At 54.5% G+C, this 27,347-nt stretch overlaps 1 protein-coding gene and 1 long non-coding RNA gene across 9 annotated transcripts; one reads left to right on the forward strand and one right to left on the reverse strand.

The window, feature by feature from the left end:
• Positions 1-401: 401 nt before the first annotated feature.
• On the reverse strand, positions 402-6,602 carry SPHK1 (sphingosine kinase 1). 4 transcript variants are annotated; one of them, XM_049113897.1, is made up of 6 exons: positions 6,467-6,602; positions 2,643-2,846; positions 2,158-2,310; positions 1,980-2,074; positions 1,786-1,901; positions 402-1,492 (listed from the first exon to the last, which is right to left on the reverse strand). In XM_049113897.1, exons 2-6 carry the CDS (start codon positions 2,650-2,652, stop codon positions 703-705), a joined length of 1,164 nt encoding a protein of 387 aa, XP_048969854.1. In that variant the 5' UTR covers positions 2,653-2,846; positions 6,467-6,602; the 3' UTR covers positions 402-702. The 4 variants fall into 4 exon arrangements, with proteins under 4 accessions (XP_048969854.1, XP_048969853.1, XP_035576422.2 ...); XM_049113896.1 differs by lacking the exon at positions 6,467-6,602 and adding an exon at positions 4,378-4,555; XM_035720529.2 differs by lacking the exon at positions 6,467-6,602 and adding an exon at positions 3,378-3,512.
• LOC118355691 (uncharacterized) lies at positions 4,769-11,974 on the forward strand. Of its 5 annotated transcripts, none has more exons than XR_004818686.2 (4): positions 4,769-5,439; positions 5,786-6,062; positions 7,450-8,255; positions 10,431-11,974. It is a non-coding gene; the product is annotated as an uncharacterized LOC118355691 (long non-coding RNA). The 5 variants fall into 5 exon arrangements; XR_004818689.2 differs by lacking the exon at positions 10,431-11,974 and having other exon boundaries at positions 4,773-5,439; positions 7,450-7,732; positions 7,825-8,485; XR_007412805.1 differs by lacking the exon at positions 10,431-11,974 and having other exon boundaries at positions 4,774-5,439; positions 7,450-7,732; positions 8,146-8,485.
• Positions 11,975-27,347: the final 15,373 nt, after the last annotated feature.

Below are 27,347 nucleotides of genomic sequence, written 5' to 3' on the forward strand. Positions count from 1 at the left end.
ACTTCTTTCCAACCGCCTGCCATTTTGACTGTTGCTCCTTGCTAATCTCCCTAATGCTCCCAAACTCCGACCTTTTCCCTCTTCACGGAGACTAGCTGGCTGTGTGGTCCTGGGTAAGACATTCTAGCTCTGAGTTTGTCTTCCACATGGGGCTGGACAGTTGGTTGAGCTCCCTGGCTTCTCCCAGGCCAAAAATGGTATAATCACTGGGGCAGGACCCTAACTCCTGCCCAAAAAGAAGCCTAGACTAGCCCTGATCCTGTGCCCACCACCAAAATGACACTTACCAGGAGTCAGGACTATGCACTGCCAATCCACTGCCCACCACTGGGCATTAAGTTCTAGAGCCCTGGCAGGAGCAAGACCCCATTCCTGCCCCAACACCCAGGATAAGACCAGGAGGCTGGGAATGTCACTTTATTTGTATTTAATTCATGGGGTTGGGCTCCCAGAAACAAAATGGGAGTGGCTTCTGTAGGCAGGGAGGCCCAACCAGCTGGGCTCCTGGCCCAGAGCCTCATGCTGGCCTTTGGTAGGCAGAGCCTGCCCTCCCAAAGCACAGCCTCTACCTTCCCACCGTCTTCAGGGGTCCTCCTCCTCCCTGGCACATGAGCTGCGGACAGGCCCTCCAGTCCTGGCGGAAGGGTGGAGAGGGTCCTGCCAGAGTTGACCAAGGAGGCTAAAGCACGGCAAGGCCCACAGTCACAAGGGCTCTTCTGGAGATGGTCCCTGGGGAGGCTTCTGGCTGGCTGGGGGCTCCATGCAGCCACTGACCATCCAGAGGTAGTCTGGGTGCACCTGGCCCTGCACAGCCTCACTGACCATCAGCTCCCCGTCCACAGCAAACACCCCCTTCCCATCCTTGGGCTCCAGGCGGAAGGCAACCACAGGCACATACACCAGGTAGGGACAGTCATACTCCATGTGCCTGCCCTTCTCCATGGCCAGGAAGAGGCGCAGCAGCATGGCCCGAGACACACCTGCCCGCACGTAGAACAGGTGCATAGTGCCAGCCCGGCATCGGCCCATGGGGGCAGCAAACATCTCGCTGCCCAGGTGTGAGTGCAGCAGGGCCAGCACCAGCACGAAGTCCTGCTCTGGTACCACCGTCCAGTGTGAGGGCACTGGCTCCTCCAGGGGTACGAGGTGCACATCTGTAGGACCCTGCTGGTTCTGCCGGTCCACAGCAGGGGAGGTGGGCACTTGGGAGACCACCCTTTCCACGGGGAGGTAGGCCAGTGTGCCCTGGTAGACACGCAGGGCCGCCAGGCGCAGGAAGGTGCCCAGAGTGAAGCGCATCTCCCCTAGACGCCGGAACTTCTCGCTCTCCAGATCCACGTCAGCAATGAAGCCCCAAGCCAGGCTAAGCACGGAGAAGAGGCGCGTCCCGGAGGCTGTCTGCAGTGACAGCAGGTTCATGGGTGCCAGCAGCCGGCGGCACAGCAGAAGCGTGCAGTTGGTCAAGAGGTCCTCATTAGTCACCTGTTCGTAGCTGCAGGGGAGAAAGGTCAGATGGTGCAGGGCAGGAGGCCTCATGCGTGCGCCTTGCTCCTCTGCCCGAGGACGTGAAGCGGGCAAAGGAACGCTGCGTCCCTAGGGCGCTGGGGGGAATGACAGATGGCACAGGAGGAGGTACCCGCTGGTCACCCAGGGAGGGCCCCAGAACTGAGGGTGGAGGCTCCAGAAGAGAGGAAATAGACGTTATGCCATATACGGGAACTTAGAAAACCTGGTGGGAGGGTGGCACTGAGGGAAAACAGGTCCACTCTGGCCCTGGGCTCTCACCCGGCATAATGGTTCAGAGAAGCTGCCAGCGCGTTACCAGAGCCGGCGGGGAGGCTGCACAGGGGCTTCCGGATGGCAGTCTCCCAGTCGGGCCGCTCCATGAGCCCGTTCACCACCTGTGGGGAGCACGGGGTGGGGGGGGGGCTCAGCCTGAGCAGCACGCCCCCCCCCCAGCCCCTCGGGGCAGGCCTCACCTCATGCATCAGCCCGTCTCCGGACATGACCACCAGCGCATCCCAGCGCCCCAGCTCCTCCCCGCGCACCAGCTCCCGAGCGTGGTTCCGCCGCTCTGCGGAGAGACAGGGTGGCCACGGGGGTCCAGGGGGGCGGGGGGGGGGCGGCTGCTCCCGCAACGCCCCGGGAGGCACTCACCAGTGAGCATCAGCGTGAAGGAGACCTCGGCCTGCGCCAGCAGGGGCTGCACGTGGCTGCGGAAGAGCTGCAGCGCCTTGCCCTTGCCTCCGCGCGGGTTTACCAGGATCAGCACGCGGCAGGGCCGGGGGAGCAGGCTGCGCGCGCCGCCCGCTGCAAAACAAGCCCCACGGGGCCGCGTCCCCAACCGGCCACTAGGGGGCCGCGGCTCACAGCGGGGGCGCCGGGGTGGAAACGCGGGCCTGAAATCCCCGGGTGATGGAGCCAACAGAGCCTGGCAGGAGGCCCCGGCGTCCTGGGGGGCCGGGGGGGGCAGGACACCCCGGTCCTCGGCTAGGGGCGGACCGGCTTCTGGCCTCGTCGGGAAAAGTGCTCCGGCTGTCCTCCGCCCCTCTCCTTCCCCGGCTGCCGCGGGCCGTTCTTCCTGGCAAGGGAGGAAGAGAACCCCGCCCCCGGCAGCCCCTGCCCCCCGGGGCCCCACGAACCTGAGTCCATAACCTCGACCCGCGGCTCGCGCTGCCGGGGCGTCCCCAGCGCTGTCGGGGAGCTGCGCGCGGCGGCGGCCCCTGCCTTCAGCTCCTTATCGGCGCTGCCCAGGCGCGCGTCGCGGTGCCGGCCGAGGGGCTCGCCCTCCCCGCCCGGAGCCGGGGCCGCGGGGGCGCCCGCGTCATCCCCTGCGGCTGCGGGATCTGAGGGAGAGGAGACAGCGCTGGCGGAGCCCCGAGCGGCCCGCGGCGGCGGGGAGCGCCCGGCTGCACCGTCGGACGGGGCGCGGGGAGCCGCGCGCTCGGGCATCGCCCGCCCCCCGCGAGGTGCAGAGAGCCGCGGTCTGGCGCCCGCGGGCGCTCCCGGCCCGGCCCGAGCCCCCCCACCCCGCAGAGCGGAGGGTCAGGCCCCGGGGGCTCCCCTCTCAGCGGCGTCGGTCCCGGCCCGACGAGGAGGCAGAGCCCCGTGGCTCCTCGCCGCCCCCGGGGCTGCCGGGGGCACAGGGGTCCCGCGGCGTAAAAATGCCAGAACGTGAGCGGACATCGCGGGGCTCGAAGCGCCCGGAGCCGCCGGGACAAGCGCCTCGCCCGCGGGAGCAGCGCGGGGGCCCGCGAGGGCTGAGCCGAGCCGAGCCGAGCCGAGCCGAGCCCCGCCGCCGCCGCCGCCTCCCCGCGCCGGGCGCAGAGCGGGCGCCCAGGGGCCGCGAGCGGCGAGGAGCCGGGCGGCGGCCCTACCCAGTCGGTCCGGTTTGCTGGGGGAGGCGCCACCTCCGTGCCCTGCAGCGGCCGAGGGCGGACTGGGCTCGGCCGGCCCCGTCTGAGCGACGACCCGAGCGCCGCAGGAGCGCTGGCTGCGCGGCCTCCCCGCCTCTGGCCTCAAACTTTTAGCTCAACTTCGCCGCCAGGCGCCGCGGCCTGGCCACACCCCGCGCTCCCCGCGCTCCCCGCGCTCGGGGGTGGAACCGGCGCCTGGCGCGGCCTGGGCCTGCCCGCCCCCAGCCTCACGGCGCCGCCTCCCGCCCGGTCAGCGCCCGCGGCCCGGCCCAGCTGCCGGAGAGAAGGCGGCGCCGCGCGGGGCGGGAGTCGGCGAGGCGCGGGGCTCAGCGTCCCGGGCGCGCAGGGGGGACGCGAACTCGCCGCGGCGCCCCGGGTCGGAGCGGCCCCTCGGCTGTCCCCGGACGCCGCCACCTCCGGCCGCGGGGTCTTCCCCCGTCGCGCGCTGCGCCCCAGCCCACTGGGACCCGAGGCCCAGACCCCTCGGGGCCCCCCGCCCCCCGCCCCGCGCCCCGCGCCCCGCGCCCAGGCGACTCTCTGCCGCCTGCTTTGGCTCCTGGCGGGCAGCCTCGCCGCGCAGCCCCCGGAGCCCGGGGCAGCCGGGCGTCCATCCACCCGCCCGCGTGGGGCGTAGGCGGCCGCGGACCGGAGGAGGGGGCCTGGTCGAGACCCATAAAAGTTGGATCTTTCCCCAGAGGAAACCGAGAGGCTACCCCGCAGCGGGCGACCCAGGCCCGCGCCCCTCACCCGCGGGAGGGGACCCGGCGTTGTAACCTAGGTCTGGGGGGCCCGGTCGGGATCCGAGGGCCACACACGGGGCAGCGGCCCCGCCGCCTCCTCTGGCTCGGCGGGAGGATGCGAGCGCCCCGGGAGTCCTCGCTTCGACGGAGGCAAACGGAGATGCGTGTGTGTCCGTGTGCGCGCGCGCGTGTGATATACGTGTCGTGGGCAAGGGTCTGACCTGAACGTGTCCGCCACCAACGAGTTAAGTCCCTGGGGGGTTGTTTGCGGAGACCCGGAGGAGGACGTCGCCACGGCCGACTAGGCGCCCTGACCAGGTGCGGCCAAAGTTAGGGGAGGCCTCACCCGGGTCGGGCCAGGCGGCCGCGGGCTCTCGCGCCCACACCTGCAGCCACCGCCCCCCCCGCCTCGCTCTCCCCAGCGCCCCCGAGGATCGGGAACAGGCAGGTCCCGCGGCGCCGTCCCTCGGGCACGCCTCCGTGGGGTCCCTTCCGGGGGACGCGGGCAGCCCGGCCCCGTTTCCCAGCACCTGGGGGGCGGCGCCCGAGGTCCCCCGCGGGGAGGGACGCGCGGGCCCGGGGCCCCGCGGCTCGGCGCGCGTCGCAGCGGTGCGCGCCCCCGCCTGGCGCGGCCCCCGGGAGGCCCCGGCCGGTCCCGAGCGCCCCGAGCCCGTTCCGGGAAGGTGACTCAGCGACGCGCCCCGGGCTCGAGAAACTCCGCAGGACTAAGAACCGGGGGGAAGGAGCCGGGGCGTCCTGCCCTCCCGCCGCGCCGCAGCCGCAGCCGCGGCCCCGGACCTCCGGACCCCCAACCCCCACTCCCCGGGAACCCGAACCCGGGGGACCGCTGCGCTGCAGCCGCAGTGCCGTGGTCACGCGACGCGGGGACGAGCGGCGGCGGCGGCGGAGGAGGAGGAGGAGGAGGAGGAGGAGGAGGAGGAAGAGGCGGCGGCTCGGTGCGGGAGCCAGAGGGCCAGGGACAGCCCGCCAACCCCTCCTCCCCCGCCTCGTCCTCCTCCCCTCCCCTCCCCTCCCCATGTCCCCTCCAGTGAAGCCTACGGTCGAAGCCTGGATTAGGCGCCGCGAAAACGCGGGGCTCGGGCGGGTGCTCCCCGAGATCGCAGCCTGGGAGCGAGGTGCCTGCGGAGGCCAGGGCAGCCTCCCCCTCTCCCCCGCTCGGGAGGGCACTTCATTCAGGCCTGAGGAGCCGCTGCGTTAAACCTTGGAACCTGGTGGAAACTGAGGCACAGGGAAGGGAAGACCTGGCGGTGCAGGAGTCCGTGGTGAGAAAGCTCGCCCGCTGCAGGGTCCCTCTCTTCCTCCCGAGCGCCCCAGGCTGGAGCCCCCGGGGTGGCAGGGCCGGGCGGGGGCGGGGTGACCAGAACCCCGGCGGGCGAGGGGCGGGGAGGCGGGGGCGGGGGGTGAGGGGGGCCTGCTGGGTTCTTGCTCCGGCCTCCGGGGGCTCAGTGGGAGGGAGGTTGGGGGGCAGAGCCCTCTGGCCCCGGTTCCAGTCCGCACAATGGTTCCTCTGTCCTCCCGGCCGCCTCTTGCCCTGCCCCCCTCACCTCCACGGTCTCTGCTCTGCCCCCCTCATTCTTGTCATTAACCGCCCGGTTCCGCTCTCTCCAGGCCCGCGCTGACCTCCAGCCTGTCTCTAAAGTACCGCATCTGCCTCCAGAAACTGGCCCATCAGCATCCCGGCCAGGGGAAACAGGATGGGCCAAAAACAAGATGCTGTGGCCCTTTGACAGTTGGGGGAACCCAAACCCTGGGAAGTGAAGGTTCTTGCAAATGCTTAGCACCAGTTCCCAGCAGAGCTGAGAAGCAAACGCAGGAGTCCTGCCCCAGCCTGGAAGACTGAGGCCACCCCAGGCTTCTCGCACATGTTTGAGTATCCGCCGACCTGGTAGGTCGCTTGCCACAGAGCTGCCCCAACGTCCGGGCTGTGCAGGGTGTCCCAGAGAAAAGAGAAAACACCTTAAAGCCCTCTCCAGACTTCCTCTCCCAAGTCCTGATTCAGCAGGGCCCACCACGCCGTGAGGCCCACCATGAGCCTGGCTTCAGGCTCGATCCCACCTGATTGCCACTCAGGCTCACAGGTGAAAGAGACTGGTTTTCCCAGCCCCCCTTCCTCCTCGTGGGGAGCCCCCCGCCACCAGGGAGACACACCTGAGAGCCCCTTCTCTCCTGCTTCAGAGAAAGAAAGCAGGAATTGACTGGGCCTGGCTCCAGCTTTCTGGAAAATTGGAGCCAAGGCCGCCAGATGGCAAATGACTTGCTTTTATTAGGATAGGATTCCCGCCACCTCACCGGTCCCTGAAGCAGTCGTCCCAGGAGGTTTCAGCTCCCAAGCTGAATTGCAGAGCCTCCAGGCCTCCTTTGACCTTGAGTCCTTGCTGCCAGGGAGGCTGCAGGAGCAGGGAAGGGAGGTGTCCAGCCCTCCAAACTCTTCCTAAGACTTGTGTTCTCGGACAGCCCCCAGATGTGGCTTTCCCTTCTGAGAGGTTCCTAGATGCTGGTGACAGTGTCAGGTATTGGGGGGGACGGGGTGTGCCGCACACGTGGTGATCCAGGAGGGCAGACTGGTCACGCAGGATTCTTGGCTGCACGCAGGGAGTGATCAGAGTTTCTGTTTCTGCTGTGGCTCATCCACTCTGGGCGTGTGGTGAGCCTAGCTCCACGCTCTGCGTGACCTCCTCGTCCTCGTGGGATTCCTTGCTGAGGCTGGGAGCACAGGGCTTGTCTGGGCTCCGCCTTCCACCCTCACCTGCAGGCTGATGGGGTACTTAGCCTCCAGAGCCCCCTGCCGGGCCCGCCCACTCGGCTCATTTCCACTCCTTGCCCAGCATCTGAAAGCTATTCTGGTAGTTTCTTGGGGTCATTGTAACAAAGTGCCACCAACTGGGTGGCCTCCCAGAAATCCACTGTCTCTCGGACCTGGAGGCCCAAGTCTGAGATCAGATTGTCAGGGTTCCTTCCGGGGCTGTGCGGGAGGATCTGTCCCAGGCCTCCCTCCTAGCTCGGGCGGGCTGCTGGCAAGCTGCTGTTGCTTGGCTGGGCGATGCATCACTGCATCTCTGCCTTCGTCTGCACGTGGCCTTCTTCCCGAGAAAGATTTGGCTGCTTCGGTTCCTTGTTCCTTAGGGTCTGCGTGATCTCCGGTGGGCGTGTTGTTTTTCAAATGCAAATTGCTCTGGGAGGAAAAAACCAACGGGTCATTAGGACTCTAGTGGGAATTAACGTATTACAATTCTTTTAGCATTTAACCTTTTCTTTTTTTTTAATTTTTAAAGATGTATTTATTACACAGAGACAGAGAGGCAGAGACACAGGCAGAGGGTGAAGCAGGCTCCATGGAGAGAGCCCGACGTGGGACTCGATCCCGGGTCCCCAGGATCATGCCCTGGGCTGAAGGCAGGCGCTAAACCGCTGAGCCACCCGGGCTGCCCGATTTCACCTTTTCAATCAGAGAAAGTGCAAATGCGAGGTGTCCTGAAAAAGGGACGTGTTCCTGCAGATGTGGGAGGAAGGAGGATGTCTGGAAGCCAGAACTACCCTCCTCCTCACGTTGTCAAGGTGAGATCTGTTGGGAGGGGTTGTTTACATCTGCCCTGGCTGCCACACTTCCTTGCACGCCCAGGCTTGCACACCGCTCCCTCAACTTTCAGATCTCACCGCGCATCTTGATTTATGGCATCTTTGGCTTCCCGAGGAGTTGCGTTTGTTTTTCAGCCCTTGGAAGAACAAAGCTGAGGTTTGTGTTAGTGTAGGGATGCTCAGATTTGTTCTTTTACAAGCTCCAGAGGTCAGAATGGATCAGCAGGGCTGCAGGCTGCGTTGCCCCGCCTGTTCCACCTCCAGCGGCCACCTGCATTGTCTGGCTCAGGACCCTTCCTTCATTCCAAAGTCAGCGCAGGACTTCAGATCTCTGACCTTTACTTCTGTTGTCACGCCTCCGACTGATTTTCCAGCCTCCCTCTTCCTCGTAGGAACCTTGTGATTGCCTTGGCCCCACCCAGATCATCCAGGATAATCTCACCCTTCTAGAGCCTTAATGTGAAGTTTCTGAAGCATCCGCACGTCCCTTTTACCATATAAGGTAATCCATTCACTGGTACCAAGGATGAGGACCTGGACCTTTGGGGGGCTGTTACTCTGGCAACCACGGATGGGTAGGGAAAGTCTGGGAACTGTGTCCTTACTTGGCTACCGAACTTTCTGACATTCCCCGCTTTCCCCAGCGCTGCCAAGTAAACACAAACCAGGAGCTTGCTTTCCCCCCAAATAAGTGGCTATCTTGTGGGAGTAAAAACATTTTTGCTGGCGTAACACGTGATTCTGTGGACTTCATGGGTAGCGGTCCCAACAAAGAAAACTGGTTTCCAATTTTGAAAACTACCTGAGAGAGAGAAATTGGCATCTGGGCTAAACATAGTAATTCCAGGGTTTCAGAACCCCAACTTTTCACCTGAGGGAGGGCTGGCAAGCAGACCAACCCATCCCCTTTCGGCCTGTTAGGATTCCCCACTCAGCTTTGCAGGAAGCGTTTGCCACAGGGCGCGGGCCCCCTGGGTACCAAAAGGAAGTGTGTCACCCTCTCAGCTCCTATCACGTGATCTGGCAATCCAGCTGCTTCTGCGGCTCTGTGGTAAAGCTAAACCGGACCAGCCACACAGAAAATCATGGCCAGGAATATTCCACAGGCTCTCACTGACATCAGCTCCGGTTTGGGCCTGAGGCCGCCTCTGGCCTAGTCTCCAGTGACCAACCCCACATCCTGGATACTTGGGAGGCAAGAGATTGTCCCTTTCTGCGGCTGCAGCCAGCCCTCCACCCCACCCAACTATGGCACTTGCTCATCTCTGCTGGTTTGGAGACCGCAGACACCTGGTAAAAGACTTCACCCAAGGGAAGAAAAGCCGCATCAAACTGCCTTAGGCAGGTCCCCAAAGGGAACTGGGAATCAGGAAGAGGGACCTGGCACCTCTGCCATTGGGGAGCAGGAAAGCAGAGCAGGCCAAGGGGATGGGTGTGTATACGGTTTTCCTGGGGCTTTTTGTTGTGCAATGTTTTCCACTTTCACTTCTCTCGAAAGCTAAGATGTGTCCTTGGGTTGTTCCCAAAGCAAACAGACAGGGGGCTGGACACGGCCCCAGGCTGGACACTGCATTGGCGCTGGTCTAGGGCCTTTCCTCCTACCTGAGGCCAGACCCCTTCTGCCAAGGGAAGGTGAGGGGCCCTCTCACCCCGACCCAAAGAAACCCAGAGAAGCCGGTGCTGCCTGGCCTCTGGGGATGCCTGCCGGAGGCACCCCACTGACCCCTGGTGGTCACCTGGGGGATGCGTCCTCTCCTCTTCCATCCACACCTTCCGCATCCGTGCCATTTGGGGGGTGGTTTAGATTGGGGTCAAAAGAAGGCCGCTGGATGCCCTACTTCGCCCTACTTGCTGCACAAAGACTCGGATGCTGGAGTGGGGCTTGCCCACCCCTGCTGCTCATTATCCACATCCTGAAAATAGAACTACCCCTTCCCTGGAGGCTTGCCTCTTGAAGGTCAAACCCTTTGATTCTTTCCAGACACAACCCTGGTAACCTAAGCCACGATTATACAGGATGGGCCGGGACCGCTGGGGCCAAGGAGGGGACTTGGGGGCAAGGGACGCTGTAACCTGATTGCACACGTGTGTGCCCCTAAGCCTTTGTGCATCAAGGGGAGTGACGTGCTGATCCGACGGGAGAGCCGTTTCCAAAAGCAGAATTCCTTGTTCTCGCTGCTCACAGCCCCAAAGTCCTGGCCATGGCCACGTGACTGGCATCTTGAGAATGAATTAAGATGTCATTTCTCCTTCAAGGCATCCTCAGATGATCCTGGCAGGCTTCTCTGAAACTCACTTTTGAAACGGAATGGGGAACCAAGTGATTGCCTGTCAACGCTTACAGAGGAATTAGTTAGTGAATTTTTTTTTAATTTTTTATTTATTTATGATAGTCACAGAGAGAGAAAGAGAGAGAGAGAGAGGCAGAGACACAGGCAGAGGGAGAAGCAGGCTCCATGCACCGGGAGCCCGACGTGGGACTCGATCCTGGGTCTCCAGGATCGCGCCCTGGGCCAAAGGCAGGTGCCAAACCGCTGCGCCACCCAGGGATCCCCATGAATTTTTTTTTTAAAGCAAACCAAAAGGGAAAGGCCCCGGCCAGGGCTCCTGAGCAGCGAGGAGCTGATAGGTGGCTACAGAGCACCTCTTTTCTCTTGTCTTCTTGTCTCCTTCCTAGAACTGCAGTCATCACATGAAGTCCTCAAGACGTGCCTGTGGGCCGACCTCTCCTGACCGCAGGGCCCCAGCAGGTGCAGCGGAACGGCCAGGAGAGGGAGCCGCACCTGGGTGCCAGGTGGCCGCTGTGCCGCTGCGGAGAGCCCGGAAGGGCACGTCCGACGCCTCACGTCCTCCTGGCTGGGCAGGCCGGGTCCCGGGAGAGAGGGACAGATGGCCCCGGTGCAGAGTTAAAAGGGCACATACATCAGTCTTCCTGACTCGGAGGGCCTAGGAAAATCCATGGCATTAGAACTCGGCATTTGCAAACAAGCACAAAGATCCTCAGATTTTAGGCTGAGTTCCAGGGCCATGTGACAAGTATCTGTGACTACTCGGTTCTCAGATTGAGAGCTTTGAGCACTCAAGGAAGGGAAACAATATCTGCAAAATGCGAGTAACGTGGGATCGGGTCTGCCTCCTTCAGCTCTTGGCAGGCACGGGTGATATTCCCCAGGGGAGAGGCATGTTACGTCCTCAGGGCTGCATCTCGTACTCCCATCGGCAGCCACAGCAAAGCCCAAGACCTCGAGGGCCATGTCCCTGCAGTCTCGGGCATTTCTGAAATGCTGGAGCCCTGAGTGGAAGGGTGGGGGTGGCTAATTCTAATTCTAGACCAAGACTCACATATGTTGCAAGCTTTCAATAAACATTAGCAGGTCAACCATGAAAAAAAGGACCTAACAGAAGTAGAAAGCAAAGCTAGCATTACCCACCAGCCCTTGAGAAAAATATATTTTAAAGTGAGGTTCCTGGGGCGCCTGGGTAGCTCAGTGGTTGAGCGTCTGCCTTTGGCTCAGGGCGTGATCCTGGGGTCCTGGGATCGAGTCCCGCATCGGGCTCCCCGAAGGGCACCTGCTTCTCCCTCTGCCTGTGTCTCTGCCTCTGTCTGTGTGTCTCTCATGAAAAAATAAAATAAAATAAAATAAAATAAAATAAAATAAAATAAAATGAGGAAGAAACACAGGTGTGGGATGAGGGACTGCCCCAGGTGCCGCTCACTCCACTCACACACACTCTCTCGTGTGTGTGCACCTTTTCTCAAATAAATAAATCTAGAAGAAAGAAAGAAAGAAAGAAAGAAAGAAAGAAAGAAAGAAAGAAAGAAAGAAAGAAAGAAGAAAGAAAGAAAGAAAAGAAGAAAAGAAAAGAAAAGAAAAGAAAGAAGAAAGAAAAGAAAAGAAAAGAAAGAAGAAAGAAAAGAAGAAAAGAAAAGAAAAGAAAAGAAAAGAAAAGAAAAGGACGAGAAGAGAAAAGGAAAGGAAAGAAAAAGACCAGGAGATGGGATGTGGGACGCCTGGGTGGCTCAGTGTCAGCGCCTGCCTTCGGCCCAGGGCATGATCCTGGAGTCCCGGGATCGAGTCCCACATCAGGCTCCCTGCATGGGGCCTGCTTCTCCCTTTGCCTGTGTCTCTGTCTCTCTCTCTCTCTTTGTCTCTCATGAGTAAATAAGCAAAATATTTTAAAAAATAAAATGAGGCTCTTTGGAGCCCCCCAGGTGGCTCAGTTAAGAGTCCAACTCTTGATTTCAGCTGGAGTCATGATCTCAGGGTTGTGAGCTAGAGCACCACATGGGGCACTCAGCAGGGAGTCTGCTTGTCCTTTTCCCTCTGCTCTTCCCCTTACTCGTGCCCAGGATCTCTCTCTCTCATAAATAAATATAATATTTTTTCTTAAAAAAAAAGTATTACATGAAAAAAAGCCAAGAACAAAGGCCATCTATTTATTTATTGTGTGATTCCATTTATTTGAAATATCTAGAATGGGCAAATCTGAATTTTAAGTAGGCTTCACATCCAATGTGGAGCTTGAACTCACAACCCTGAGATCAAGAGTTGCATGTTCTATCAGCTGAGTCAGCCAGGCGCTCCCCAGAATGGGCAGATCTGTAGAGAAAGCAGATTGGTGGTCGCTAGGTGCTGGGGTAAGGACATGAGTACTTGCTTAGTGGTTGTGGGTTTTATTTTGGGGGTGATGGAGATGTTTTGGAACTAGGTGGACGTGGTGGTTGTACAACACTATGAACGCACTAAATGGGACTGAATTGTCCATTTTGTGTTCTGTGCATTTCACCTTAAGTTTTTTTTAAAATCTAATTTTATTTTATTTAAATTCAATTGATTAACATATAGTGCATTATTAGTTCCAGAGCTAGAGTTCAGTGATTCATCAGTTGCATACAACACTCAATGCTCATCACATCACATGGCCTCCTTGATCCCTGTCACCCAGTTACCCCATCCCCCATCCCCCTCCCCTCCAGTAACCCTCAATTTGTTTCCTATGGTAAAGAATCTCTTATTGTTCTCCCTCTATGATTGATTATTTTTCTCTCCCTTCCCCTATGATCCTCTGTTTTGTTTCTTAAATTCCACATATGGGTGAAATCATATCTTTCTCTAATTGACTTATTCTGCTTAGCATAATGCTCTCTAGTTCCATCCACATTGTTGCAAATGATAAGGTTTCATTTTTTTGTTGATTAATATTCCATTGTATACATATGCCACATCTTTATTCATCTGTCGATGGACATCTGGGCTCTTTCCATAGTTTGGCTATTGTGGACATTGCTGCTATAAACACTGGGATGCAGGTGCCCCTCACCTCAAGTTTTTTTTTTTTTTTAAATAAAGGACTTGAAGGAAAGGGTGGTGCCTTGGGATTATTCTTTTGTGATGCACAAAACCATTCTGAAATTCTGACTTGGGAGGTGTTAAAACACTACCCAAGGTACTTGTTAGAGATGGCTGAGGCGCGCTTTTTTTCAGGCCGGTTGTGATAGGTATAGGGACCTCCACGGTGGGGTCTGGGGGTGGGGGCAGTGGGAGGCAGAGAGGCGCCTCAACTCCAAACACAAGGAAAAGTGGGAATTCATAGCCAAAGAGCTGGCGGGGGCCGGTGGATGGAAATTCCTAAAAGGAAACAGGAGTAAGGCAACATTCTGGCTCAGCCCACCTAGCCCACCTTGCCAAGGCAGCCAGTCATCAGACATCACCTGGGGGTGGTGCAGGTGAGCGACCTGAACAGACTTGGAAGGTGATCAGATGTGGAGGGTGGGGCATTCTGGCAAAACTGACCAAGCGGGATTCTTGCTAGAACTGGACCGTGCGGAGGAAGGCTCGAGGGGAGCCCAGGGTGGGAGGCTCAGATGAGCCATTGAGACCAGGTCAGGGAGAAAGTGTGATCCCGCTGTCCTCTCCAGCCAGTCCCTCCCTGGCACCGAGTCATTGGAATCCAGTACTTTGGCCTCACGTAACTGCCAGGGGCAGCCTCCCTCTGCTTACCAGGATGAGGGGTGCAGCCAGCACGCAGGTGGCATTAGTGGGAGGGACCTTAGCTCCTGTAAAATACAGTGCCACCTGCGGGGGCCCTAAGGGCTGATCTTCGGCTAACCCTCGCTCCTTTTTTCCTTTTACTTCTCTGTGTTTTTCCCAGTAGGTCTGCAACACGTGGGCTGGGTTCCTTATCGAAGTCTAAATACCTACAGAAAAGCGCACAGATCATAAACTATGAATTTATGAGCCAACGCGCCCATATTAATAAAAACAAAAACATCCTAGAAACTCCTTGTGCCCCCTTCCAACCCTGCTCCTTCTCCATCACACCCCGCCCCCCGCAAGGATAACCACGTATGTGATATGTTTTTATATTTGGGGAAAAATACTTAAAATTTAACCTAATCTGATTTGACATTAGAGATGGGGGAAAAATTTCTTTAAGTAGGCTCCACCTCCAACATGGGGCTTGAACTCACGACCCCAAGATCAAGAATCCCAAACTCTACTGATGGAGCCAGCCAGGTGCCCCTAGAAATGGAAAACTTTTGAGTCCAGTCTTTCTTATCTGCAAGGGCTTTACCAGCTGGCCCAGATGTGGTAAGTGCTGAGAGGGTTCTAAACTGGGTTTGGCCTCGGGATGTTCCTAATGGAAAGCAGAGAGGAGGCAAAAGACGGTAGTTACCAGCTCTGCTGATGGCCGGAGCTAATTCCAGGGTCACTTAGCACTGAGGCTCCCAAACAAGGCAGCACATTGGATCCCCCTGGGGATCTCCTAATGCGCAAATTTGGGAACCGATGACTCAGCATAAGAGGGGGGATCAGTAGCCTGTTTTCCAAGCAGGTTGGCAAACTCAAAGAACTTTCTGTAAATGCCACAGAAAACTTCTTGAAGGGCATCATGAATCATCACGGTCCCAGTGACTACTTCACGTTTGGGACTGAATCAGGCATAGTACAGACGTGATGCATACCATCACAGCCTCTCCCCACATCCTCCCAGACGCTGGGGTGGAAATGTGGGACTGGTGACGAAGCTGGCTGCCACCCAGGCTCCATGAGAAGGGGACAGGGGGGCTCTGGAGCTATTACAGTCGCTCCCACTAGGTGGTGTCGAAGCAGGAGCGCTCGTGAATAAAAAGTTCAATTAAATCTTATTTCCCTGTTGAATGGCAATACAATTTTATAAATGCTTTTTCTTAATGTCTAATTGGTATTTAATCACCAGGGGACTCTATCCTCCCATGTGTGTCAGTGAGAGATAAAGTTGCCTTCCCACCAGGACTTAAGAACTTGACCCTGGTCAAGGGTCCGAAGCCTCAGATGCTTAGCTCTGAATTTCCCAGCCCCTTCCACCTGGCCACGTTGTACTTGCTGCCATCAGTTAGTTTTCTAACAGCCTGACCATGTTTGTATAATGAGTGTTTTGGGGGCACCTGGGTGGCTCAGTGGGTGAAGCATCTGCCTTCAGCTCAGGTCATGATCCTGGGGTCCTAGGATCAGGCCCTGAACTGGGCTCCTTGCTCAGCAGGGAGTCTGCTTCTCCCTCTCCCTCTGCTCCTCTCTCTCTCTTTTTCACACACACACACACACTCTCTCTCTCTCTCTCAAATAAATAAATAAATAAATAAATAAATAAATAAATAAATAAATAAATAAATCTTAAAAAAATATATATATATAATGACTGCCTTGGAATAGCAATTTGAAATTTATGGAGGATTAGAGAGGAGAGAGCAACTGTCAGGTGAGGAAGGGAGGTGCTGAAATGCTCTCATGCTTACAAGTTGGAACGAGGCATAAGTTGGAACTTGAACTTGTGTTGGCGTTTGACTTGTAGCTCTCCAGCAGCCAAGCTATCCCTGGTGTGAACCCTTCCTGGGCAATCACTAGAAAGACAATTAATTTTTCATCCAAGAGAGGAGCATATGTGTCTGAAAGCCCTGCCTCCCTGGGGAAGTGTTCCAGTTATCTGTGTCTGAATAATAAATCACCCAAAAACATAGTGGCTTGAAGCAATAATTTATTGGGTTCACTGTAGGTTGATGAAGCTCAGATGGGTGATTCTCACTTGGGGAGTCGTGTGGTTATGGGGGCAGTGGGCTAAATATCCGAGATGGCTGTCTCATGTGGTGACATTTGTGGCTGGCTGTCAGGGGGCCGGCAGCCGGGCCTACGGGCCAGAACAGCTCCCTGTGGTCTCTCCATGCATCGTGGCAGCTGGGTTACAACAGGAAATGTCTCAAGAGCAATCATTCCCAAGAGATCCAGGCAGAAACTACGAGGCTTCTCATGCCCCCACCTCAGAAGTCCCAAAACCTCCCTTGTACCACATTTACTGCTCGAGTAAATCATTAAGTCCTGCCCAGATTCCAGGGGTGGGGATTAGGGCCCCTGCCGCATGGCATGAGGCATGAGCTCACAGAGAGAGAAGGAATTGATGGTGCCCATCTGGGCGGGTGTCGGTTACTTATTTCAGGAAGTAAGAATTGGTGCAACTTTATTTTTTTTAAGAATTTATTTATTAAAAAAAAAAAACAAAAAAAGAATTTATTTATTTATTTGACAGAGAGAGAGAGAGAGAGAGAGAGTGAGAGGTGGGGCTAGGGTCAGAGGGAGAAGCAGACTCACTGCTAAAACGGGGAACCCTGACTCGGGGCTCGATCAGAGGACCCTGGGATCATGACCTGAGCCAAAGGCAGATGTCTAACTGACGGAGCCCCCCAGGGTCCCCGGAGTTGGTGCAACTTTAGAGAACTGCTTTGCCCTTCAGGAAACTGGTATGTAACTTAAGAATAGACTCCTTCAGGGCACCTGGCTGGTCCTGTCAGTGGAGCATGGGACTCTTGATCTTGGGGTTGTAAGTTCAAGCCCCACGTTGGGTGTAGAGATTACTTAGAACTAAAAATCCTTAAAAGGGGGCACCTGGCTGGCTCAGTCGGTGAAGCATCTGCCTTCAGCTCAGGTTGTGATCCCAGGGTCCTGGGATCGAGTCCCACATCAGGCTCCCTACTCAACAGGGAGCCTGCTTCTCCCTCTCCCTCTACCCCTCCCCCTGCTTGTGCTCTCTCTCTCTCTCTCTCTCAAATAAATAAATTAAATCTTTAAGAAAAAAAACTCTTAAAAAAAAGAGAGAGACTAGATCCTTCAAATACATTTTCAGGAACCCCAACCCTTGTTAATCAAGGCCCCGGCTTCCTTGATCTTGGCGCTTTAACTGAAACCAGCTGTCTCTACATGACATTTATCCTTAAGCCCCTCTCTCTGCTGGAGGCCGCTGACTTTCCACTTCCTTCTTAATACAAGTGGTTAGCATTGATCAAGCTCTTGTATTTTGTGCCAGGAAGTGTGTGCTTTCACTAAGGAGCCACTTTCACTAAGGAAATGTGTCTTGTTGACCTGTACATGAGCAAAAGGTCTTATTTTTTCTAATAGCTACTACCCACCGTGCTCTGTCAAAATCCCCTTTCTCCCTGGGCAGAAAGCGCCCCCTGAAGGCCCTCAGTCTCCCTTCTAAACATTTTTGGTTGTTAACCCAGCCCCACTTTGGTGTTTAAGACTTGTTCTTTTAAAAATCCAAACTTGGGGGGACGCCTGGGTGGCTCAGCGGTTGAGCGTCTGCCTTTGGCTCAGGGTGTGATCCCAGGATCCCAGGACCAAGTCCCACATCGGGTTCGCTGCAAGCAGCCTGCTTCTCCCTCTGCCTGTGTCTCTGCGTCTCTCTGTGTCTCTCATGGATAAATAAATAAACTCTTAAAAAAAAAAAAAAGTCAAGCTTTTCTCAATTACCTCCATCCTTCCCCTAGGCAGGCCACACCTGAGGCCCCAGTGTGAAGAAGCGGGGACATGTATGTCTCTAATACCGCTGCGTCCCCCTCTTCTGTGCTTACTTGTGTGAGCTTGAGGCAGAGAGGAGAGAGATGGAAACCAGGTATGTGCCCTCCGGTGACTGGCCGGTGGCTGCGATGTGGTTGTTTTGGGCTCTGGGCCTTCACTGTTGATCTAGCACATTCTCTTAGAGCAGGGTTCCCCATCCTCAGCGCTATTGACATTTTGGGGGCTGGATCATTCTTTGCCATGGGGGCCTGGCCTGTGCACAGTTTAGCAATATCCCTGTACCCTAGAAGCCAGTAGCTCCTCCCAGCTTTGCACAAAAATGTCTGCAGGCATTGCCCAATGTCCCTTGGGGGCAAACGACCTGGTTGAGAACCACTGCTCCGGAGACGAGATGTGGACAACTGGGGGCCCCACAGGCCTGCCCACAAGACACTCTCTCCCAAAGGGCTCTCCTGAGTTACACATCCTTGCTCACCATTGTGTGACAATATGCAGAGCATTGCTGACCAGGAAGGCTCACCCGAGATTTGGGATCTAAGAGTTTTTATTGGGGTTTCATTGTGTAGGCACTTTAAGTTCTTGACCATCGATTGAATGCAATCTCCAGCCCCCTCTCTTCCCAGCAGGTTGAGCTCATATCACATGGTTTGTCATAAACTATTTGGGGGGCAGGCAGGGGGCCCAGCATGAATAGCAGACTTTCCGATCACTCGGGAAATTCCAAGGATCTAGAGGTGACCTCTTAGGACCCAGGGACAAAGGCCAGCCAAGTTCTTCATTACACACAGGGTTTACAGTGTCAGTGCTGAGTGACATCCCAGCTGGTCCTCTTCTGAACTTAAAATGTAAGATGCATTTTATTTTTTGGCAGTGGGGTCTGGCAATTCTTGGAAAACAGGAGAGATCCCACCGGGAACCTCCCTCCATGTCGTCATACCCGCACCATCTCATAACCCTGTGGCAGGTGTTATCATGGTCACTGTTTTACAGATGAAGAAACACAGGGGGCACCTGGGTGGCTCAGTGGCTGAGCATTTATTTGGCTCAGGTGTGATCCCAGGGTCCTGGGATCAAGTCCCACATCGGGCTCCTCAAAGGGCATCTGCTTCTCCCTCTTCCTCTCTCTGTGTGTCTCTCATAAATAAATAAATAAAATAAAATAAAATAAAAGAAAAGAAGAAGAAGAAGAAGAAGAAGAAGAAGAAGAAGAAGAAGAAGAAGAAGAAGAAGAAGAAAGGAGAAGAAGAAGAAGAAGAAGAAGAAGAAGAAGAAGAAGAAGAAGAAGAAGAAAGGAGAAGAAGAAGAAGAAAGGAGAAGAAGAAGAAGAAAGGAGAAGAAGAAGAAGAAAGGAGAAGAAGAAGAAGAAGAAAGAAGAAGAAGAAGAAGAAAGAAGAAAAAGAAGAAAGAAGAAGAAAAGAAAGAAGAAGAAGAAGAAGAAAGAAGAAGAAGAAGAAGAAAGAAGAAAAAGAAGAAAGAAGAAGGAAAGAAAGAAGAAGAAGAAGAGGAAAGAAGAAGAAAGAAGAAGAAGAGGAAAGAAGAAAAGAAAGAAGAAGAAGAAGAAGAAGAAGAAGAGGAAAGAAGAAAAGAAAGAAGAAGAAGAAGAAGAAGAAGAAGAAGAGGAAAGAAGAAGAAAAGAAAGAAGAAGAAGAAGAAGAAGAAGAAAGAAGAAAGAAGAAGAAGAAACACAGGCGTGGGATGAGGGACTGCCCCAGGTGAGCCAGGTGAACCAGCAGAACCAGGACTGAGTGCAGGTGTGTCGGACCCCAGAGCTGCCCCCTCACGGGCCCTGACTCCTGCCCTGACAGGCATAGCGTCTTCATCCCACCAACTCCCCACACAGCCTCCAAAACACCTGTCTTCCTCCTGCAAAGCCCTCCCTGCTCTGTGCTGTGGGGGTGAGAGGCTCCCCCTCTCCTCCTCTGGAACATCTCTGTCTCTACTCACAATATTCCCAGCTCCCACTCCTTCTGAGAACGTGTAGGACCTTGGGATCTGGGAACTGGATGCCTGCCATAATCTCTCTCTGGCCTAGAACATTCTGCAGCCTCAGCTGACCTCAGCCCCCACTCCCACGGCTGTGGCTGGACCACACCCCTTCTCACGTGCTGAAGTCTATTGTGCCACCTGTCCTGCTTTTCTCCCTCCTCTGGCCACACTTTCATTCAGGCCTACCTTTAATTTTTATTTTCTTTTTAAAGATTTTATTTCTTTTAAATAATCTCTACACTCAATGTGGGGCTTGAACACGCAACCCTGAGATCAAGAGGTGCATGGTCCACCGACTGAGCCAGCTGAGCGTCCCTAGGCCTATCTTTAAACCGTCTGCTAAGGGTCCCACTCCATGGGCTTCGGGCAGCCCACCGGCCTCTCCTTCCAATCACTGTTACCAGGGGAAGTGGGGCCACTGCTTCCTGCCGTTCCCCTCTCCCTCTCCCCCCTCCACCCTCCGCATGGTTTGCTTTCCCCCATTTTTGTCCTGTGATACCCATTTCACAATTCTCTGTACTCAGCTCTTTGTTAAAGGAACAAACGTTGGGGCCCCTGGGCGGCTCAGTTGGTTAAGCGTCCAACTCGGGCAGGTCGTGAGATCGAACCCCAAGTTGGGCCCTATGCTCACCGAGGAGTCTCCTTGAGATTCGCTCTCTCCTTCTGACCCTCCCCCCATCTCAATCAATCAATCAAATCTAAATCAACGAATGTGGTTCCTTTTCCCAACTGCCTCCTGACTAATAAATATGTATAGGGGATCCCTGGGTGGCTCAGCAGTTTCGCGCCTGCCTTTGGCCCAGGGCGCGATCCTGGAGTCCCGCATCGGGCTCCCGGCGTGGAGCCTGCTTCTCCCTCTCCTCTGCCTGTGTCTCTGCCTCTCTCTCTCTCTATGTCTATAATAAATAAATAAAAATAAATTTAAAAAAATATAAATATGTATAAACATTTCCCACCTTCCTTCACTTAGTAGCTCATACATGCCAGACCCTCTTCTAATTGCCTAACAGGTACTAACAAGCGTACCCCTCACAAAACCCTTCTAGGTTGGAATTATTAATAATTTTTAAAAAGATTTTATTTATTAAAAAAAAGATTTTATTTATTTATTCATGAGAGACACACAGAGGCAGAGACACAGGCAGAGGGAGAAGCAGGCTCCATGCAGGGAGCCCGATGCGGAACTCGATCCCAGGACCCCAGGATCACACACTGAACCGAAGGCAGACGCTCAACCGCTGAGCCACCCAGGCACTCCCCTAGGCAGGAATTATTATTACCCCTGCTGTATAGGAGAACAATGGAGACAAAGGAAGACATAATTATTTACTCAAAGTCACAAAGCCGGTAAGAGTCAGCTCCCAGAGTCTGGCTCCCAGGACGATGCCCATTCTGTGCAACCTGCAGCCTCTGGGAGAGTCTCTGGGGCAGTAAAAGACTGTCTGTCTCTCCCTCCCCAGTATGTCCCAATTTATGAATGGGCCACAGCTATTGTTGGACGTTTGTACCGTTTGGGGGTCTCCGCTGATAGAGCCTAGACCCACTGGAACCTGCAATGTGCCAGGCACCTTGTGACTCAGTTATTTGGTCCATGATGCGTTATAACCTGTGTCCTTAATGTTCATCTCCCACCTTCTCAGGCTCCTCTGCCCATGGCTTTTTTTCTCCCTTGGACTTTCTCTTTGACCCCATCTTGCCAGCTGCTAGAAATCTGGTGATATAGGCGAGGGGTCACGTCTCATTTGGCAGGAGCTTCTGCAGAAGCTCCAGAAGGCACTAGAAAGCACCAGAAGGTTTCTCCTTGAACCAAAGTCTTCAGCAATGTATGGATATCTGTGAGACCCTGTAAGGCCTCCAAAGAGTTACTGAAAACCCAGGATGGGTGGGTTCTGTCCTAGGGAGGACTCCTCACTGTAACTCCATTTCAGGTTTTCCAGCGGCCATCCCAGCAGCTGCTCCCTACCACTGTCCTTGCTCAAGTTGGGAAGGGTCACTCCCTGCGTGCTTGGCTCGATCTGCTCTGTATTTTGCTCTTGCCCCCAGCATGGTTTCTGGTGTCCTGTAGAGAGAATCAGCTCCAAGATCCAAGTTGGTATTATTTTTAGAAATAAAGATCATTCCGTCTCAGCTTGCTGAGGCCTGTTCGGAGAGAGAAAGCAGAGAAAGGCTTCATGTTTTTCCAAAGTTCAAGTCGGAGTGGTGCAACGTGGAGGCAAAATTCCTGAACCATTGCCTGAAATGTTCTCTTTTGTTGCAAAGATGACCTTGCCTTGCAAATAATTCACCCATCGGGGGACAAGGCTGAGCAATCCTAAACACACCTCTCTTTGTCTCATTCAGACCATTCTTGGACAACTCTTCCCGCCCAATCTGAACCCGTCCCCCCTTCATCTTCACGTTTTTAGAACAGAGGGGGATGTGTTCCCACTGTTCATGCAGAACGGCGGTGCATCTAACAGCGGTGTCATTGTTTTTACACTTGAAGGCTGGAATTAGGTTGAATATGGAAAATGTCACCTTGTGCTGAGCAGAGCTGCTTTCTTCTTGCAGGAAACGCTCACTGGCTCACTCGGCAGGTCCGGAGCTTCAACCGTCAGCTGGGTCTTACAGAGAAACAAAAAACCTGAAACTGGTCAAGTGAAGTCTCACTTCAAACGTCGAAGAGGACATTCTTTAGAAAGGGAACTGAGAGGGGACTCCCAGGTGGCTCAGTCGGTTAAACACCCGACCCTTGATTTCAGGTCGGGTCATGATGTCAGGTTGGGGGCTCGAGCCCCATGGCAGGTTCTGTACTCCGTGTGGAGCCTGCTTAAGATTTTCTCTCTCTCTGCCTGCCCCCCACCCCTGGCTCACTCTCTCTCTCTAAAAAGAAAAAAAAAAAAAAAAAGAGAGAGAGAGAGAGAGAGATCCTTTCTCCTAATCTCAGATCCTGTATCACTCAGTCCTCCAGAGAAACAGAACCAACATTATACGTAATATAAACATTCAATCCATATATCATTGTATGTATATGGACATCCAAAACCTCATGGGGCAAGGCTGGCAGACTGGAGACTGAGGGCAGAGATGCAGTCTGAGTCCAGAGACTGTCCGCTAGCAGAAGTCCCTCTTGCTCCAGGAGGTCAGTCTCTGTTCTATTCAGGCCTTTGGCTGATTACATTCGGCCCACCCACATTACAAAAGTAATTTACTCAAAATCCACCAATTTAAGTGTTAATCTGGGGGCACCTGGGTGGCTCAGTGGTTGAGCACCTGCTTTTGGCTCAGGTCATGATCCCAGGATCCTGGGATGGAGTCCTGCCTCAGGCTCCGTGCAGGGAGCCTGCTTCTCTCTCTGTGTCTCTCATGAATAAATAAATAAAATCTTTTTTTTTTTTAATGTTAATCTGATCCAAAAAATAGCTTCATTTGGGGCACCTGGCTGGCTCAGTTGGTGGAGCGTGTGACTCTTGATCTCAGAGTTATGAGTTTGAGCCACCTGCAGGATGTAGATTACTTAAAATAAAATCTTAAAAAAAAGAAAAGTCTTGGGATGCCTGGGTGGCTCAGCGGTTGAGCGTCTGTCTGCCTTTGGCTCAGGTCCTGGGATCAAGTCCCACGTCGGGCTCCCTGCATGGAGCCTGCTTCTCCCTCGGCCTGTGTCTCTGCTTCTCTCTCTCTCATGAATAAATAAATAAAATCTTCAAAAAAAAAAAAAAGTCTTCACAGAACTATCTAGAATGATGTCTGACCAAATACTTGGGCACCACGGCCCAGCTTGGTGCGTGCATCAAATGAACCATGGTAGACTCCTAGGAATTTGCACAAGGGAAAGAGAAATGAGCAGAAGCTTCGTGGGAAAGCTTGAGGTGGCCCAGCAGCAGGCACCAGGACAAGAGTGTGTGGCGGGGTTTGTGTGGGAAGGGAAACCAGGGAGCAGCAAGAGGGGAGACAGGCAGAGGAGGAAGATGGCACAGCGGGGACCCTGTGACTCAGGTTATGGCCAAGGTGGGGGGCCCTCAGAGCTGTCCCGAGGGAGGGGGCACTCCCTGGCTCTTCTAGGCCGCCCTGCAACCTGCTGGGCCTTGGGCGCTGCAGTTCCAAGGCCCCGGCTGCCTGAGCAGCGACGCTGTCCGGGGTGGGGCAGTGCTTGACGGAGCTGCTATGAAACCCGGGGGACATATGTCAGCTCTCGCTTCATCTCCACAAAAATACACACAGATCTTTTTTTTTCTTAACTAAGCAGGCACCATACATAGTATGGAGCCCAATGCAGGGCTCGAACTCACAGCCCTGAGATGCTGAGTCAGACGCTCAACCCTCCACCGACTGAGCCACCCAGGGACCCCCACATGGATCATTAATACATCAGGTTTGCTTGCCGAGTTGTTCAAGCCACATTATATGTCAGCATCTCCCAAGTCATCGGTGATTCTTTAAGAAGCCAACTTTTTTTTTAAGATTTTATTTATTTATTCATGAGAGATACAGAGAAAGAGGCAGAGACACAGGCAGAGGGAGAAGCAGGCTCCTCGTGGGGAATCCGATAGGGACTCGATCCCAGGACCCTGGAATCACGCCTTGAGCCGAAGGCAGATGCTCAACTGCTGAGCCCCCCAAGCGCCCCACTTCTCACTTTCCTGTGGCTAAATGGAGTAGCTGCTCTTCAGATCTGGGTTCTCTCTTGGGCATCGAGAAGCAGGCCGCTCTGCCGCTTCACTCCTCTCAGGGAAGCCCCAAAAAGCTGCCACAGGGTCATCGGCCCCGGAAGCCACTCATGATGGGTACTGTGGAGTGGTCTGAGCACCCCTGCTCCTCAGGAGGAGGACGTCACTACCTGGGAAATAGGGGACAATGAACCAGACCATGGTCAAGACTGCCTGCCAGATGTGATGCTGAGGAATGACCCCTACCATGGCCCAGGCCAGACCATCAGCCACCATGGGGCATCCTGGAATCACTGCAAAGCCCAGGGAGTGCTGGGAGATGGGTCACCTAGGGGCCTGGCTCTCCCCTTCCTATTCCTGCAGCTTACCCTCAGCCTTAACTAAGAAAGACTCAGGCAGGGGCGCCTGGGGGGCTCAGTCGGTTAAGCATCTGCCTTCGGCTCAGGTCATGATCTCAGGCTCAGTCATGATCTCAGGGGCCTGGGATCGAGTCCCGGGTCATGCACCTTGCTCAGCAAGGGACCTGCTTCTTCCTCTCCCTCTGCACTGCCTGATTCATGCTCTTTCTGTCTAATAAATAAATAAAACCTTTAAAAAAAGGCACAGGCAAACTGTTTCAATACAAAGGGCCAAACAGGAGAGTAAGGAGAGTAAGGGGAAAGAGGAGCTTGTTAGTCAGGGTCCATGTAGAGGAAGAGCAACCACTCGGATGTTCAAAATAGAGGGAATTTCATGTAGCTGACAGGTGACACAGATGCGGGAAGGGGTTGAGAAGCCAACCCTGGGGTAGGGAGGCCACCTGGTGCAGAGCAACAGTGGTGGGGATGAGGGACAGAGCCCTGGCAGGAGTCACAGGATCACTGCGAAAGCATGGAGGTCACATCTGCAGCCAATCCTGAGGACACCTGCGAAGGAGCAGAGAGGCACCCACCGGCTTCTTCCCTCCTTCCACCTCCAATCCTGCTAGCACCTCCCACCGGCCAAAGTGGTCCAAGCTAGCCTGAGGCCCCGGACCCCCTACTGAGGATGGGGTCAAGAGGCCAGGACCAACTAAGGAAAGGAAAAGCCGAAGCAGTGTTCTCAAACAGGAGAAGGAGCTTTCCAGTTGGGTGATCCTTGGGACAGACCCTCTATGGCCAAATGTCATGTCCAAAGACAGTCAGGACTTCGGGTCCACCCACCAAAGAGAAGCTGGTATCACGCTCATGCCTCCACTGAACAAAAGCTGCCAGACATGCAAAACCCCTGATATATATATGGCACCAGAGGGGCGCCTGGGTGGCTCGGTGGTTGAGCATCTGTCTTTGGCTCAGGTTGTGATCCCAGGGTCCTAGGATCAAGTCCTGCATCGGGTTCCCCGCAGGGAGCCTGTTTCTCCCTCTGCCTATGTCTCTGCCTCTCTGTATCTCTCATAAATAAATAAATAAAAATCTTTAATATATATATATAAATATATATTATATATTATATTATATATTATATATTATATATTATATATATATGGCAACATAGCACTAGAGAGCACCCAGGGAAAAATAGGCTTGAGAGCTGTGATCCGTACAGAGAACAAAGTCACTGAAGTTAAGTTTCCAGCCGCCCAGGCTTTTCCCTGAAGGTGTCTTCGTGTCCACCCTGGGCGCTGGGACCAGTCAAGTCCAAGCAGAAAGTAGCAGTTTTAACTACAGAGACAGCTGTCAGCATCTGGGCCGCCAAAGTGACTGGGACTTTAGGGGGCAAATTCCTGGAGAGGGAGGTCAGAACTGCACAAATCCGTGAACAAACCATTTTCCAGTTGCTGATCGACTCCTAAACAGGGCACATCCCCTGGCTGGGCTCCGAGTAACCCAGCGGAGAATAGTGTGAGGACAGGGACAGGGTGGAAAGGTCTATGGAATGTGACAGGGAGTCCCAGAAGAAGATAGAATGAGACAGAAGCAATCTTTGAAGAGACTTGGCCAAGAATTTTAAAATCTGAGAAAATACATCAAATCATAGACTTCAGAAACTCAGTGCACCTCAACAGAATAAATCCTGGGAGGCCTCTCACCAAATGGGATTACATGAGAAGCCAATAATGGATCACAAGAAATTTCCCCAAGTTTGAAAATCAAGCAACACATCTCTACAAACAGAAAAAAGAAAAAAATCATAGTGACAGTTACAGAGATTCTCAGCTATGAGAAACCACGAAACCAAGCTATTTTTAACAAATGGCAAACTGTTCAAAAAGCCACACATCCAGAGTGTGACCCAAGGTGGGAAGGCAGGAGATGGGCCTGGAGAGGGGCCAGATCAGGAGTCTGGGCTTGTAGGCAGTGGGGAGGCCCAGAGGCCTTTAACCAGGGGATCTGGGGCACGGCTGGGATGGGTGGGCTCAAAATACCGGAGAAGAAGGACAGAGGAGACAGGGGCCCCAAATAAGAGACCAACAGCTATTAGCCATTATCACCCACAGAGTCCACAAATACATGTTGAGCACCTACTACGAGCCAGGCCCTGGGATAAGCACTAGGGTACCTTCTCCCAGACATCTTTGGGAGCCACCCTGATGCCACATTAATTATTCATGTAGAAAATAAAGTGTGTGTGCAGGGTGCACCTGGCAGGCTCAGTTGGTGGAGCGTACGACTTTTGATCTTGGGGTTGTGAGTTCGAGCCCCACGTGAGGCATAGAGATTCTTTATTTCTTATTTATTTATTTATTTATTATTTATTTATTTATTTATTTATTTATTTTAAAGATTTTATTTATTTATTCATGAGAGACACACAGAGAGAGGCAGACACAGGCAGAGGGAGAAGCCATCCCAGGACCCAGGGTCACAACCTGAGCCAAAGGCAGACACTCAACCACTGAGCCACTCAGGTGCCCCTATTTTATTTTTTTTAAAAAGAGAGAGTGAGAGCAGGCACACGGTGGGGGGTGCAGGGCCAGGAGAGGGAGAGAGAATCTTAAGCAGGATGCCGGACGCAGGGCTCCCTCTCACCACTCTGAGATCATGACCGGAGCTGAAATCAAGTGTCAGATGCTTAATTGACTGAGCCACCCAGGCACCTTGAGATTACGAAAGAAAGGAAAGAAAGGAAAGAAAAGGAAAGGAAAGGAAAGGAAAGGAAAGGAAAGGAAAGGAA

This window comes from Canis lupus, chromosome 9 (assembly GCF_003254725.2).
Source record: "Canis lupus dingo isolate Sandy chromosome 9, ASM325472v2, whole genome shotgun sequence".
NCBI lineage: Eukaryota > Metazoa > Chordata > Mammalia > Carnivora > Canidae > Canis > Canis lupus.